The sequence below is a fragment of the Nannobrachium achirus genome (genome assembly GCF_963921795.1).
Source record: "Nannobrachium achirus genome assembly, chromosome: 18".
NCBI lineage: Eukaryota > Metazoa > Chordata > Actinopteri > Myctophiformes > Myctophidae > Nannobrachium > Nannobrachium achirus.
Window position 1 is genome coordinate 5,350,846 of NC_137825.1, and position 17,857 is coordinate 5,368,702.

The window sequence follows — 17,857 nt, forward strand, 5'->3', positions numbered from 1 at the left end:
GGGTTAATGGAAAATTACAAAATAAGCACAATGATGTTCTAATTCTACCTCATTGATTGATTGATTGAAGACTTTATTAGAAGTTTGCATAGGAAAAGGTACAGTTTCATGACGGTACAGTTCACTGGTACAAGGTCTACTAAAAGGAGATCCATGAAAAGACTAAGCTTATTTCCACTGGAAACCATTGAAGTATCTCATATAACATTGAATGACAGACAAATAGAACACAGTACTATGCAGTAGATATGTAAAGAAAAACAAAAAAGAAAACAGTAAGTCTAAACAAACAGTATATACAAAGAAGGGGCAGGGGAGGGTAGGGTTGGGCTAGGTTCATTTTTTTACCAGTTGCGAACGGCTGCTGCCTGTAAGTGGTTTTTCAGGGCAATTTTAAAGGATGCTAGTGATCCACTCTCATGCATGGACTAAAGCTGCATTGCTTTTATTTGTATGTTTTTTACTCACATACATATGGATGCAATGCGTACATCAGCACATGTTCGTGATCATTGGATCGGTGTCTCAATAAAGAAAAAAGAAAAGTCGATGCCGAATGCCAGGTTTTCAATAAAAGTTGGACTGCTAAGTATTTAATTACTGAAGTCGGAGGTAAAGCCGTGTGTTTCGTTTGCGGGGAGCACATCTTGCGGGGAGCACTGCCTTTTGGCCCGGCCCTCCACGATATTTTCTGTTGTTCATATGGCCCCATGGAAAGAATAATTGCCCACCCCTCGTCTAGAACCAAGCCATCCAGGATCCTAGTGAATCATGACCATCACCATAAAACCTTTGATTCTGTGGGAAATAAATAATAATAAAAAGCTACAGCTCTTAATGGCCATAACACATCTGTAACTTTGAGGGCTCTATTTTGATCGTCTTAAGTACCAGCTTTTATGCCTTAACTTAAAGGCATGTCCATACTGTCCAACCACCACCCTTTTCGTCAGAAAGGTCCGGTTCAATGACAAAATGACGTCACTCGAATCATCTGAAAAGCATTACGCAGAATTAGAGTTCGGAAAGCTGCACGTCGGAAAGTCAGAACTGTTAGAGGAAAGGTTTGGTTGTTAGAGACAGTATGAACAGGCCTTCAGCTGGTACTTAAGACAATCAAAATACAGCCCTGAGAGTGTACAAATGGAACCAAATGGACCTGTAAGGGACAGGTTGGTTCCATTTGTACACTCTCATTGTTACAAATTGAACGCGGTGCAAAGCGACACATTGAGAGCTTCTGCTATTTTCACTAGTTTGCATCATGGAAAAACGCCTAAATTCTCGTTTGGGTCTCGAGCTGAAAAAAAAAAGTTTGGGAACCACTGCCTTATCCACAACTTTCCCACATCCCGTCGTGCATTGCGCAGAAGTTGAGCAGCAGTTTCCGAATGATCTACAAGCTCACAACGGTTGCAACTGCGACGCAACGTGAGCTTGTATGTCTGCTGTTAAAAGACAACTTTAGTTTTTTACAACAAGGGTTCATATTTTAGATTATAATTAAAGAATATAAAAGATGAGTGTTAAAATGATTTCATTTACTTCTTTCTATTGTTTTAGAGATTCTTATTTCAGTGGTTGGGGGCATGCGTACAAGTGGCTAAATATGTCATTTTACACAGAATAATCACATTCCCAAGATACAACGCAACCTTTCATGGTTGGATGTGACTTGAAGTGTTACTGTAAATAGCAATAAAGAAACTGCTGGCTTATTGTGTCTAAAAAGACATATTTAGCCACTTGTACGCATGCCCCCATACGTACGCATGCCCCACATTTTAGCACGGTAAACGCGATAAAACAATAGAACGAAGCAAATGACAACATTTTAACACTCCCTTTTTCTTTTCTCTAATTACAATCTAAAATATGAACCCTTGTTGTAAAAAAAACAAAGTTGTCCTTTAACCGGAAGTGTCCCACAGATAATGCTACAGTAAATTCTCGCGGAAACAGGTGGATAGGATGTTTGAAAGAAAAACAAAACGTTTGAAAATGGGTCTAAGCTGTTGTCATCCTGTGATGTTTTGCAACAGGAACCAAGGAGGAGCATGGCGGGTGTTCAGAACACCAAGGAGCAGCGGTTCCGGGACTGGGTGCTGTCCACCATCATCGAGATGGAGCCGGCGCAGTTCATGGCCATGAAGGCGGCGCTGCCGGACCCGGACATGTACCCGCCGGGCGTCAAGCCGCTCACCAAGGAGCAGGTGGACCCGCAGAAGAAGAGGGAGCTGATGGAGCTCATCACCAACACCTACCCCAACCTGGACCAGAGCACCGTCATCGTGGCCAACGTCCTGGAGAAGATCGGCGTCAAAGCCAAATTCAAGGTCAAAGGAAAATAAAACGCGCATCGTCTACGGTGGAGGAACGAGGTTCCCCCACCTCCCCCCACCTCCCCCCCAGAAAAAAATGAATAATAAAAGAAGACGAGGGCTTTAGCTTTTGACTTGACCCCTGCCAGAGGTATATAGAGCAAAGCACAACCATGATATTTCCCCTATGAATTTCGTTTTTTCGCGGAGGCCATGAAGACCATCTGTAAGGCTCTGTGTCCAGAGGTTAACCCCCGCGTCCCCCCATCCCCCATCCCCCATACCCCTTCCCCGGTTGAAAATGCCGGGGGCGCTGGCCTGTCCTGGGCGGGCTTCCATGCGCCCGATACGAGTTGAAAACCATTTTTTAGCTCTCTCCAAGGCAAGGTATAATGACCAGAGCCACACATGCTGGTGTTTCAAAAAAAAAAAAAAAAAAAAAAAGGTGTCGCCTTGATGCCACTGATTTCACCGTTTTCTCCCCTCCGCCTTTTAGTGAGATTGTGAATTGTTAAAAAAAGAAATCCCATTTTACTCCCCATAATATACTCCTCTTTAAATGACTTTTACTCCCTCCAGAATGAGTCCAAGTCACTCCCGTTAGTCCAGGGCTAAGCTGAGCATGTATGAACGTTTGACTCAGGAGTCTGTGTAAATATACCAGCAGACATTTGTAAATAAATAACCAATAAATGATATTGTGAACCAACCATTGTTTTTCCATGTATGCATTTCACTGATGGTGTAATGAGTATTGTAGTGTACTGTCCTTTTTAGAGGTTTATGTGTGTGTGTGTGTGTGTGCGTGTGTGTGTGTGTGTGTGTGTGTGTGTGTGTGTGTGTGTGTGTGTGTGTGTGTGTGTGTGTGTGTGTGTGTGTGTGTGTGTGTGTGTGTGTGTGTGTGTGTGTGTGTGTGTGTGTGTGTGTGTGTTTTCTCCAGTAAACTCAGTAAAAACATATCAGATGTACAAGCTCACAGCAGGTCACTTTGCTGCGAGCTCTCGTACATCTGCTATTTTAGATTTATTTATGTATTTGTTTATTGCGATTGTAGGTCGCAGTTAACTATGAAAACTGGCACATTCTGTCCATCCTTCCTTCCTTCCGTAACGCCTCAATGTCTATACCTACCTGTTGTGACATCACCTGTTGTGACATCACCTGTCCATATATGGACATTCCCAGATGAAGTCCTGTTAGGATCCCTGATGTCATCAATATTAAGCCCAAATCTGGGAATGCCAATATATATTGTGCGTCAGTCTAACCAGTCACACTTGCAAATGAATAGAGGGTATGCGCGTGACATCACTGTTGCTGGAAGTTATTGGGAACGCCTACTGAGTGGCAAAAAAATAAATAAAAATCTGCCATTGACAGATTGTATTGAACAAAGTTAAACTCGCCAACATTGCGGCTGTACTGAAAGCTTGAATTATCGTCTTCCTATCTGCAAAGTTTTGGTTTCATAAAAATCCACCATAGGCATGTTATGAGCTACTTTCTGTCCAGACATTGTGTGCAGGTTTTTATTTTTCCAAGTGTCAGAGTTTGGAAGCACTCGTTTCCAACAACACAACATCCTGCTGCCTCCTGCATTATGTGCAATGTAGAAACAGGTGGTATGCAGGGCCGTTGAGTGATTTACAACTAGCACTTCCAAACTCCAATGCTCCAGGCTGCTCAATGTTTTGCCACTCAGTCTAGATTAGGGGGGCGGGTCCAAGTGGACGTGCATACAGTACCCTCTATTCCGTCCTCCTCCCTTGTATGCAGATATTTGGAGATCCCTGGTGTCATCAATATTAAGCCTATAGCTTGGAATGCCCATATATGGACATATTGTGTGAGTCTCATGGCTGCAATGTTGATAAGCACTCTCCCTGTGATGACTGGCTATAGGCTAATTGCAAGCACTAATTATAGTAAAATACTGTTTGTGTCTAAAAAAAACAATGTTGTTGTCTATTGATGCGTGCGTAGTACGTACATTACGCATGCCGTCTGCTGGTGTTTGAGGCACGCAGTCACACAGACACACTTTCCCCAGTGGAGGAAAGTATGTATCTTAAGCAGTTTGGAGCAAACATGAAGCTGTTGTATAGCGATAGGCTAGTGACTAGACCAGGGGTAGGCAATCTTAGGCACGGGTGGCACAGGGGGCAGTGATCACGGGCACACTGGCAGAAGTGTGAGAGAGGATTTTTATTTTAAAGTCAAATAATTTGCAGCAAATTACATCCTGCACACAATTCTACATTCATTACGATTCTGAACTTTGACTTGAGAGGGAGTCGGGGGGGAGATACAGTAGGTCTAATGATCATTATAACTGTTAAGAACGTCTCGTTGCCAAGCTCAACGTTGGGCATTTAGACCTATACATGGAGATATGGAGCGAACCTGTTTGGCCTAACATGGAGATGTGGAGAACACTGTATATGGAGATAGTCCATTCCATCATGTCATATGGGACTACCGTCATAGACAGTATCCATTGTTAGGCTGGAGTCAATGGCAACCAGGAATGAACGGCATACGTGTCAGAGTGATGTCATCAATATGCACCTAGAGCGAGACCAGTTGTCCTAGCTACTCCAGTAGAACACAGGAAGAAGCCCTGAGCCAGGCATAGTAATAACTAAGCTAAGCACCTAATCACAGCATTCAAGATAGCATACAAGATAGGATTAGGCATCGGAGAGTCTAATAAGAAGTCCTTCAGAGGTTCTGCCGGGGAGGAACGAACTCGCGTCAGAGCCAAGACGAGCTCTACTTCATAACAATGTCCTGACTATCAAAATATGTCGGAATTTTCAAGCGATGTCATTAAAATGTATGTTGACATGGCACTGTTAATGAACAAAACACTATATAGCAATGATTACTGTCACAATATAGAGCTATTTAACACTGTCACTGAACAAACACTCTATAGCAATGATTGCTGTCACAATATAGAGCTATTTAACACTGTTACTGAACAAACACTCTATAGCAATGATTATTGTCACAATATAGAGCTATTTAACACTGTTACTGAACAAACACTCTATAGCAATGATTACTGTCACAATATAGAGATATTTAACACTGTTACTGATCAAACACTCTATAGCAATGATTATTGTCACAATATAGAGCTATTTAACCCTCTAAGGCCCACGGTTGTAATATTACGTTTGTATTTTATCCAAAAAAAGGTTTAAATCATTTTATTTTAGCTCCCCCTACCACCTAAACACCACCATTGGATTCTATTGTTTAGTATTACAATGCCATTGGCCACAATATTTGCATATAAATACCCCCCACAGGGGCTGACATTCACACCCGCCACACCCGCTGAAATTCCAGAGTTTTGACGAACAACATCTCACTTTTTCATGGAAGCTATACCTCAAAAAAACATAAGTAAAATGCCTGTACTATTCTTTTTGGTGTTCATTAGAATGTCTAGAACATGTACATATGTTATTATTTTGAAAAATATCCCCCATATGTAAATTAGAGCATGATTTATGATTTTTGATTTATGGCTATAAAATCTTACAAAAACATTTTTTTGAAAAAAACATTACATTTTCCTCTTAATAGGACTCCTACAACACCATCTGATTTTTTTCAATTTTTTATTTCAAGTATTTCTTAATGCGGGCCTTAGAGGGTTAACACTGTTACTGAACAAACACTCTATAGCGATGATTACTGTCACAATATAGAGCTATTTAACACTGTTACTGAACAAACACTCTATAGCAATGATTACTGTCACAATATAGAGCTATTTAACACTGTTACTGAACAAACACTAGTCTATAGCAACGATTACTGTCACAATATAGAGCTATTTAACACTGTTACTGAACAAACACTCTATAGCAATGATTACTATCACAATATAGAGCTATTTAACACTGTTACTGAACAAACACTCTATAGCAATTACTATCAGAATAATATAGAGCTATTTAAACCAAATCTCTTACCCTACCTTTAAATAATATTAGATTGAACGTTTTACACATTAGAATTGTTCTAATTGCTTTAGAATTCTGTTTTGAAGGGAATCCTGGACTATTATAAGTTCTTGAACCTGATTAAGTACATTTACTGAAGCACTGTATTGGAATATTTATAATGTATTGTACATATTAGTTCTACTCCACTAGGCTACACCCCATACAGTACCTTTTTACTCTACTAACAATTATGTACTGTATGAGCTTTATGTGTGTGCATGTCACGTTGTTTATGACGGTGGTGGGTCCCCAAATGATTTTGGGGGGTCCCCACTCAACAGTAAACAACCCAACATAAAGTTTGTGTATAGAGGGTATCCGCATGTTTCTAAAGTTCAAGGACTTTTTAATACCTCTGAAAAATTATTAATTAAACATTGGCCAAATTGTCAAATATTAGAGGCAGAAATTGTGAAATTAGCTGGATCGGCTATTTTCACAACAGAACCATGTTATACAAAATGTAATGCCTCTACTCTTAGTGCTCGTCAGGGTGGGGGGGGGGTGGGGGGTCCCCAGTTAAAATATGATTATTTTGGGGGTCACAGCCTGAAAAGGTTGAGAACCGCTGGTTAAAGGACAACTTTGTTTTTCCCCTCACACAACTTTTATTTTAGATTTTAATTAGAGAAAAGAAAAAGTGAGTGTTAAAATGTTTCCATGTGCTTCGTTCTATTGTTTTATCGCGTTTACCGTGCTAAAATGTGGGGCATGCGTACGCATGGGGGCATGCGGTACAAGTGGCTAAATATGTCTTTTTAGACACAATAAGCCAGCAGTTTCTTTATAGCTATTTACAGTAACACTTCTAGCCCCCATAAGTCACATCCAACCATGAAAAGTTGTGTTTAATCTTGGGAATGGGCTTATTCTGTGTAAAATGACCTATTTAGCCACTTGTACGCATGCCCGCTACCACTGAAATAAGAATCTCTAAAACAATAGAAAGAAGTAAATGAAATCATTTTAACACTCATCTTTTATATTCTTTAATTACAATCTAAAATATGAACCCTGGTTGTAAAAAACTAAAGTTGTCCTTTAATGATGTCCACTGTCCACCACCCTCCCACCCAACTCAGTCAAAGTGCTTCATCATGATCTTCCGGCTGGCCTCGTAAGCCAGTAACAAGGCTCCGTTGGCGGGGAAGGTTCGGAGCATGGTGGGGGTGAGGCCGGAGTACAGCGCCCTCACGCCTTCGGTGCGCGCCACGGTCGCGAACGTTCCGAGGAACCCGGGCTGCCTGCCCGTCATGGACATCACCTGTATCCGAGACTTGACGCAGTCCACGGGGTAGATGGCCAGCTCCACGCACGCCCCGGCCAGACCCCCGCTGAACGCGATCGCCGCCGCGCCGATGTCGTCCCTGTCGCACCTCAACCGCTCGGCGAACGCCGAGCGGCAGAGCTCGTAGGCGCTGAAGAAGCAGAAGTAGCCGGGGACGTCACGGGCCACGGTGGTGCTCAGGCCCTGGAAGAGGCCCCGCGGCCCGTCCGTCCGCATCACCTCCTTCACCACGGACCACGCCGTCCTCGGGCCGCGGGCCGCGATCCTGCCCGACGCCTCCATCTCGCGCATGGCCTGGAGGCGGCACTTGACCAGCTCCGTGGGGCACACCACCAGAGAGGAGACCACGGAGGCCGCGGAGCCGGCGCAGGCCCTGTGCGCGTCGCTAAGGGCCGCGTCGTCGCTCAGCCCGGCGACGGAGCGAAGCAGCCGCTGGCAGACGCCGTAGCTCATGAAGAGCACGGAGCACTCCATGACGTTGGCCGCCAGCGCAGGGCCGGTGCCCTGGTAGAGGCCCCGCACACCCGCCTGTCTGTAGGTGGACCTGAAACAGTGGAGGAAGCCTCGATACAGCGTGGGAAACGTCTGCATTTTGACTTTGGCAGTGTCCAGCGGTTGGCCTATCAGGACGCACGCCACGCCTCCTACAGCTCCTGCAGAGAGCTCGATCACAGCCTGGATGGCTGGATGTGGGACCATGGTGTCTGAGATGCTGGCAGATGTTGGGCTGTTCTTGAATCCGTTATCTAAAGCTCCTTTGAGAAGATCAAGGATGAGCTTGTTGCGTCAAATGTCATGGCTTGACTCCGACAACACTGCTCATGAACCACGTCCCACATCTATACTGTACTGACGTCACACTGCCCATCTCACCCATATGCCCATATATGTATGTGTAATATTCATTTGGGATTTATATCTGTTGTCATCAGTATGATGTCATGGCACTGATGTTGTTGGGTATGGCTAAAACAGAACATAGATCTATATGGGCACAAAGGGACACAATGCACCTCCGCCTCCAGACGACTGGGGGTTCCTGACACCTTGCAAATCTATGTTATGCAATGGTTTATGAACTTGTGTCTGACATCAGTTCTGACATCATTGTTATGTTTGTGACATCCACTGTCCGCCATCCGTTTTCCACCATGAAAGTTAGCAATCGCAGAGCAGGATTCAAAATCACACCTGCTCTTTGCATAGTATCAAACACAACACACGTTCTTATCTCCTTGTATGGGCCTCTCCGTCCGTGACATCATCTGTGGTGATGTCGGTGTCTGCGTACTTTCTATGATATTAGTTATACATAGGGACCTACACACACAGCCTGATGTAGAAGCGGTTAGCACCCCTCAGAGATCATGCCTAGTTTATGTAGGCCTTCATTTCATGTGAAGCATGACCAAGAGATGAACTTTTCTGTTGTGCAAAGGTTTAACAAAAAGCAGGTTCACTTTGCTAGCAAAACTAATTCTCTAACCGAGAACAATAAGTTCTGTGTGTGAAGGTTGGAGTCTGTAGAACCAACCATGTGCTGTGAAACCCTGTCCATGCGACTCGGGCCCATCGGCCTCGGCTTAGTAATTGGGATGGGATGGAATTTTAATTTAAAGGAATAGTTCACCCCCAAAATGTCATTTTTTCTATTGATTACTCAATACTCACGCCATGGAGACTTGAGTTCAATAATATCTTTTAGTTTTTTGTTGCATTCCTAAGACAAAGATTGTATTAAAATAATAAATTGGCACCAACTTTGGGAAGCCCTGTCCTATAGATTACTATTGCTCTGCATGTGAAGAATTCACCCTTTGTTAGCCTTCTGGTTGGTCCCTGACTGACCAACCAGCAGGCTCTATCTGCCTTGTCCCGCCCTGGTTCCGCCTTTTTTATGTTGAATTAGCTAAAACATCATTTTTGGAGAAATAAAAACATTTAAAAACATGCTGATTCACTATGCTGCCACTGAGCAGCTCCAATTGACTGAAACAAAGTTTGAAATTAGAATTGAGCACACGGAATAACAATATGAAGCAACTGAATTAACATGGCAGTGAATGGAATGTCCCACTGAATGTCCCACCAAGACACAGCAACCAATGGGTGTGGAGAGGGGCAGGACAATGGGCGGGACTTGACAAAGGGTGAATTACCTTGAGCTCTTCTTGCTTATTAGTGTGGTTGCCCAAAGGGCAACACTGTAGTTCTGCAGGAAAACGTTATTTTCACTGATAAACCTTTCCGCTGCCATTGGAAATTGATGGAAACCACATGCAATTGGAAATTGAAGGAGTATTGGTTGAGCTCACGTGACAGTTAACTTGATGAAGAATATAGTCACGGAAACCACACTAGCAATTTCCCAGGATTTCTAGTAGTAATTCAGTGAGAAGATCCTGAGGATGCGTCTTAGGCAGTGGTTGATGAATGTCTGCAGTTTATTCCAGGAATGTCTGCAGTTTACTCCAGGTTTCACATCCATACAGCAGTATGGATTTCACTTTGGAGTTGAAGATGTTGAGCTTGGTATTGAGTGAGATGTTCTTGGTTTTCCAGATCTTATTTAATACTGTATGTTGAATGTGCTTCTTGCTTTCCCTATTCTTGCCTTCACATCCTCCTCTGTCCCACCGTCCACATCAGCTAAAAGCCTTCCCAGTTACTGATGTAAATGTGTCAACCTCTGGTCCCCCATGATTATGGGAATTGTGCTTTTGTTGTTTATGCACGTTATTTTGGTTTTTGGTCCATTTATTTTGATAACTGAGCCAATTATTATTCTGGAGGGAACGTGACGCGTTGTGAGCTTGTGGATCGGCTATTTTTGGTGAGAAGTCAAGTAGGCCTACAGTGTAAATCAGGTCTGTTTTACTCAGCATAGTGAAGTGATATTGATGAAGTGATATTGATGAATTCCAAATATTATCAAAGTATTCTGAGGCACCCCTGGACTGGCATCACGGCACCCTAGGGTGCCACAGCACCCACTTAGGGAAACCCTGTCCCAGATTACTATTGATCTGCATGTGAAGAATTACCTTGAGCTGTCCTTAAGTCACTCTGGGTTCAGAGCCTCTGCTAAATGACTGAACTGTAAATTATTTCAAAAGGATAATTACACAAGAAACACCAATGGCTTTGTTGCTGATGGTCTTGCAGATGGTCTAAGATGCACAGTTCATCAGTGTCTGTGTATCTTTGGTGTGTGTGTGTGTGTGTGTGTGTGTGTGTGTGTGTGTGTGTGTGTGTGTGTGTGTGTGTGTGTGTGTGTGTGTGTGTGTGTGTGTGTGTGTGTGTGTGTGTGTGTGTGTGTGTGTGTGTGTGTGTGTGTGTGTCAGGCCTGTCAACTCTCCTGGATTTCCCAGGAGTCTCCTGGATTTTGAACCCCTCTCCTGGGAGTCTCCTGGATTGGCAAATCTCCTGGATTTCTCCTGGATTTTGTATCAAACTCCCAAAATTCACCAGAACACAGGAAATTACATCTACTATGTTAAAAATTTTATGGGGGAGGACCCCCAGACCCCCCGCTTTAGGGGTGGGGGCAATGCATGCAAGAAAGAACATACAGATATTCACTTAATTTAAGTAATGACTTAAAGATGAGAAATCATTATTAAAGATGTCCTTTTGCTTCAGTCATCAAATCTGTACAACAACATTTGGCATTTTAAGGCTGAAATTGTACCCATGCTAGTAAAGTAAGCCTGATAAATGTATCAAACATGCACAAAATTCAACAGAACACAGGAAAAAATATCTATTAATACGTTTTGGGGAGAGGACCCCCCAGACCCCGGTTGGGGAGTTCCGCGCGCCCCCCAAAAATAAATCTCCTGGATTCTGACAGTCCAATGTTGACAACCCTGGTGTGTGTGTGTGTGTGTGTGTGTGTGTGTGTGTGTGTGTGTGTGTGTGTGTGTGTGTGTGTGTGTGTGTGTGCGCGCGCCAGCGCGCGCGTGCGCGTGTTAGGTCACACATCCCTGCTAGAACATTCATAGTGATTTCATGTGTGCTGGATTGGAATGAGCGCCTAAAACATTTCAACCAGCAGAGGGCGCACTTTGACCAAAGTAAGAACTTGAGTGACAGACAGTAGACAGTAGGCAGTGGTTACTGTCACTCACTCACTCACTCACTCACTCACTCACTCACTCACTCACTCACTCACTCAATCTCTTTATTTCTTTATTTCTCTTAAGTAAAAGTAGCAATACCATTGATAAATATGATTATGCTTTTGTTTTAATCATGTATGTATTTTACCCAGTACTGAGTATTGCCCCAGGATCTGCATAAAGTAACATCTCTCTGTGAGTCTGGACTCCATATTTCTCCTTAACATTTAGAAAGGTTTAAAGAAAAACCCAGCTATCATTCATACTAATAAAATACTCTGTCACAAGTAAAACAAAAAACAAAAAAGATGCCATGGCACCTTGGGTTGCATCCTCTCCCTCACAGTTAATGTAGGTCTTTATAGTCGGGGGAGTTAAGGATATTTCGTAATCAGTCTAAAAGCACCAAATCTTGCACAGATGTAGCTCAAGGCATGCTCTAATGATTTAGCTAGGGCGCCCGAGTCGGCGACCTTCGGGGTCGCCACAGCGGCCAAATCAAGTTGGGCTCCCATTGACTTTCTATACAGGAGGAAAATATTTTTATTTTTCTGGGTATTTAAGTAGGATATGAGGGGTCTAACTAGGGGTTTGTCATGATGCTGAATCCATTGCAATCATTTGTTTTGCACAAAAAACATTCCTTGGCCTAGAAATGGCTCTGGATATGTTCCTCCTGTATTGAAAGTCGATGGGAGCCCAACTTGATCTGGCCGCTGTGGTGACCCCGAATGTCGCAGACTCGGGCGCCCTAGCTAAATCATAGAGCATGCCCTGAGCTACATCTGTGCAAGATTTGGCTCTTTTAGACTAATTTGCACGAAATGACCATGTCATCTCCTTAACGCCCCCGACTATTAGTCATCTAAATATCCAATATCATAACATAAATGGATGTCTGACATCATTTTAACAAGCCAAACTGTGTGATAGTTGGTTGACAACAGAGAAGCAGAACACATGACAACAAGTTTGTTTTCTCTTCTCCCTATTCTCCTTTGGCTTAAAAAGTATGGCACTGATTTACTACGACACTGTGGCACATTAGGAGTCCACTACTAGTGGTTCTCAAACGTTTTATTTGCAAGGACCCCCATAACTCTACAAATGGACTCTACAAGGACCCCATAACTCTACAAGGACCCCCATAACTCTACAAATGGGTCCATTTGTACACTCTGACTTATGGGGATCCTTGCAAATATGTGTAGATTCTCACTCAGAGTTCCAGATGTGTTGCTCTCAGACAGACTGGTTCTGGTCATTATGGTCATTCTGGTTATTTTATCCTTTGAGACCTTAGTCTTATTACTGCTGATGCTGCTCTGACACCTGAGTCTCAGCATGAGGATTAAATGAGTCATGCCTAACTTGAGACTACAATGCTCCCTGGTAAGCAACTTGATGAAGCACTGATCATTAATGTGAGTCAGCTGTTTGGTGGGAGATCTAAACAGCCTTAATGCTGCTTAAATGAATAAGGAAGCAGGGATTGAACTCTCACTCACCAGAGTGACCAACACACAACCTGTCATGCCAACAGGGTTGAGCCTGATTAGCAGGGCTGTTGTGCGCTGGGTGTTGGCTGTACTAACTATGGGGGCTACACAAACAATAGCAGCTGCATGCCATGACTACCTGCTGTCCTCTGCTACACTAACAGAGGAGGGGCACAGGTAGGGTCAGAGGTCAGAGGAGGGGCACAGGGAGCAGGGTCAGAGGTCAAGGGCGTAGCCCAATCAGGGACCAGCATCTCTGGCAATGTCGTCATTAACTGCCAATGAGGGACCAGCATTCCTGGTGATGCCAGTGGTGATGTCACTGGCATCGGCATGCCAGTGGTGAGCGCACCTCATGGAGCGCTCTGCTGACACACATGTACTTGTGCACAAGGAGCAAGTTGGCACCTCAACAGAGTGCAGTTCTAGTTGACATTTCTGTTGCCCAAGTATGTATCCAGTAGTATAGACATACTGTACCTAACTGGTGTGACCCATGTGACCCCCCGAGTCCCGATGAGTGGGCAAAATAAACCCTACAGTAGAAGAACAGGAGGCCTGGGCTGGCCTGGTGCCAGCAGCAACAACAACATGCCTGGACATGTCAGTGGTGTCACCTCACCTCACACAGGTTGTCAGTGGTGTCACCTCACCTCACACAGGTTGTCAGTGGTGTCACCTCACCTCACACAGGTTGTCAGTGGTGTCACCTCCCCTCACACAGGTTGTCAGTGGTGTCACCTCCCCTCACACAGGTTGTCAGTGGTGTCACCTCACCTCACACAGGTTGTCAGTGGTGTCACCTCACCTCACACAGGTTGTCAGTGGTGTCACCTCCCCTCACACAGGTTGTGACCAGGAACGTGCAGAGAATGTTAGAGAAGCAGGGACTGACATTTCTAAAGGGCCTTTTTGTGGAAATATCAAAAATAACAGACCCCCAAGCTCAAGTTGTGAGCTTGGAGATCGGCTATTTTCGGTGAGTGATATCACACTGAATGATACTAGAGATGTGGCGTATGGCATGGATTTCTACTCAGAGAGGGCAATTATTTCAGTATACGATGCTGCATTCAAGTTCAGGAGAGTTTGGACAAGGCAATTCTCTTGAATGCTGTCTTCTGGTATGGCATGGAACGAGTGGGCATTTGCATTTCTTTTACCATAGTGAAAACTGCATTTATGGTCTGGAGAGGGCACTTTTTACAGACGGATAAGGGGCTCAAGCCCCCTTTGATGTCTGTGTGTGCACGTGCCAGGTTGTGACCGTTTCATCCATGGTCCTTTTCAGGTTAGAGGTCATGTGAAGGGACATCGAGGGGAAAATGTGAAGGATATAAATGTGAAAGATGAATTAATAATGAATAAAATACATACATAAACACGTATGGTATTGTATTGTGCATTTGAGGTGACAGAACACCTTCTGGAGCTTTAGTTCTCAAAGTGGGGTCCTGGGGGCCCCCAGGGGTCCTTGAGGGGGTTCCAGCGGGTCCCCAGCTAGAGTAGTTAGTATAGTAGTAGTTAGTATAGTAGTAGTTAGTATAGTAGTAGTTAGTATAGCGTCACAATCGTTTCAACCACTTTATACATTCATACTTTGGCTATTCAGAAATAGCAGATGTACAAGCTCACAATATGCTGCGAGCTTGTGCTTTTTTTTCCCTTCTCCTCTGGGGGTCCCTGGCACAAAGACATCAGGGGTGTCATCTTAGAGAACACAGAGTCATCATTACACAGGTTTAACATGCTGGGCTTCACAGTAGAATGCTTATACAGCATGATGTAGGACCTAACAATAAAAGAGATATCTTTTGAAATCAAATCTATTATTCTGTCATGCCTACTTATGTAACATGCTATATTGCAACCGTATTACTGCTGATGCTGCTCTGTCTCAGCATGAGGATTAAATGATGCTAGCAAAGCAGGGTCATGCCTAACTTGAGACTACAACACTTCCTTGGCAAGCAACTTGATGGCTTGAAATCAGCTGTTTGGTGGGAGATCTAAAACACCTGAAATGCTGCTTAGGCATTTAGCTTATAGACAGAGAGGGCACAGAACATGGGGGGGGGGGGGGGGGGCAAGATTGGGACTGATAGCTGGGTTCCCACATTATTATTATTGACTGACAACTAAGTACAGTATCACTCAAATTAATTGAATGACCGGAAGTGATGCCCATATAATCACTTCCCCAGTAAAACTCCATGGGAAACCAATGGATAGATTACATATCAATGATGAAATGTCATTGAAACTTGTGGATAGATTACATATCAATGATGAAATGTCATTGAAATCAACATTTCTGTTGCCCAAGACATTTCCAGTAGTCTACTGTTGTAATATAGAGGTACGATCCCCTATTTATGTGATCCGTGTCAGTGGTTCTCAACGCATGGGTCGGGACCCCCAGGGGGGTTCCCAAATTATTTTGGGGGGGTCCCCAGATGATTAGCTACATTGTTTTCTCACTCAACAGTAAACAGACCAACATACAGTTTAAGTGTATAGAGGGTATCTGCACATTTCCTCGTTGTGAGCATGTAGATCAGTTATTTTCACAACAGCTATACAAAATGTTATGCCTCCACTGTTCGCCAGGGTGGGGGGTCCCCAGTTAAAATATGATTATTTGGGGGGCCACGGCCATAAAAGGTTGAGAAGTACAGATCCATGTGACCCCAAGCATGCTCCCCCCCCCCCCCCCCCCACCGAGTCACGATGAGTGGGCTCTCTCTCTCTCTCTCTCTCTCTCTCTCTCTCTCTCTCTCTCTCTCTCATATCTTGGCCAACAAGCCCAACATGCTTTAAAGACATTTGATGATATAAGTTGTGAGAGGTAATGAGGCATGGATTGACTTTGAATGAACAAGACAGAACATAAACTAGCCACACACACACACCCACACACACGTACACGCACACACACACACACACACACACACACACACACACACACACACACACACACACACACACACACACACACACACACACACACACACACACACGCACCATGGTCAGCAATAATTCTGGAGACAGTAAAATATTGGTTTAGGATTTTGCTGCAAATCCTTCCTCCATGAAACGAGAGGGGCGTCATTGGAGCATCAAGTTGTATCAGTTCTGTTAGGAGAGAAGGTTGTCACTTCTCAGTTGTTTCACTTCACCTCTGTGAGAAATTAAATGTCATGGAAGCTCAGCTATGTGGTGTCAGAGTGTTTATTAAACCAGGCAGAACCATTTAAAAAACAATTCTTATTTACTATGGACCATTATTCACACGGTGGCCATATATGGTAGGCATTTTGCAATGAAAAAAAAAACAAAAAAAAACGGGGTGGCATTTCATTTCATCCAAAATCGGATTTTCGATCGACGGCCAAGCAGTGCCCAGTTTGTTATACTTCCAGGTTAGGCCGGTAGAAGTCGTTTCTCTGTGCTCTGTTTCTTCCTGTTTGTTGTTGAGGTGTGGGTTCAGGATCTGCCCCAGGCTGAGAATGTGTCCGCCTGTCCATTCGTCCCTAAGTTACGTCACTTCTTCTTGTGGTTTCCAGTAGACTAGATGCCTCGAGGCACATTGCTGCCTCCCGGGAGAAGTCCTCTTTTTGTGAAAGACGTCACCTTATTGTTTATAAAGTTTATTGTAGGAAACACACTCACAGAGGATAATCATAACAATAGCTTAACGTTACAAATAAGTATTGCAGCGAAGAATAACCGTTCTTAATGAAAAATAACTGTTCTTAATAATAAATATTAGCATTTATCCTTATTAGTTATTACAGAAATTCCAAAAATATAAAATGTTATAGGCCTATGTGTAAGAATTCATTACATGGGATAAGTCTTATATTTTTGGGCGATAACCATTATTTTCCCAATAATTCCATATGCAGCAGAGCCCTGTTTGTGCATTTTACTGTATCCGATATATGTAACTATTAAGTTTGAGTCACACTCATACAATATGGATAGGCCTATATGGTTATGCCATATAAAAGGATGTAACAAAAGTCTTCACTGTTATCACAGCCATCAAGATGCTGTCTGTCTGTGTGTTGCGTGGCGTGGCGTACGGTGGCAAAAACAGCCGATCTACAAGCCCACACAAAGCGTTGCGCTTGTGAGCCAGTAGGTTTATGGCGAAAACAGCCGATCTACAAGCCCACAAAGTGTTGCGCTTGCGATGCGCTGTGAGCTAGTAGGTCTGCTGTTTTCGTCCATATTGTGTGACGTCATTCTCAGGCGCAGGACCCCCACCCCAATTCTCAGCCTAGGGCAGATCCTGAACCCACAGAGGCAGAGGAGGGCAGGGGGGCGGGGGGGGGGGGGGGGGGTCAGGGTTTCCTATAGCAGCCCAGTCAGATAACACTACAACCAGTCTGGTAACGTCTCTGACAATGTCTGCCTCTAGCAACTGGTGATGTTTAACACAATACAAAGCCTGATTGGCTGCTGAGTGAATCAGGAAGTGAAATTAGAGTTTGTTGAGTTTCCAGTAAGAAGCTTCAGACTTTTAACCACACACACGCACACACACACGCACACACACACACACACACACACACGCACACATGCACACACGCACACACAC

At 43.9% G+C, this 17,857-nt stretch overlaps 1 protein-coding gene across 1 annotated transcript; it reads right to left on the reverse strand.

Moving 5' to 3' along the window:
• Positions 1 to 7,421: 7,421 nt before the first annotated feature.
• Positions 7,422 to 8,330, reverse strand: LOC308303462 (mitochondrial ornithine transporter 1-like; the record flags this gene model as incomplete). The annotated part of the gene is made up of 1 exon (XM_080747842.1): positions 7,422 to 8,330. One exon carries the CDS (start codon positions 8,328 to 8,330, stop codon positions 7,422 to 7,424), a length of 909 nt encoding a protein of 302 aa, XP_080603968.1.
• Between the last annotated feature and the right edge of the window lie 9,527 nt (positions 8,331 to 17,857).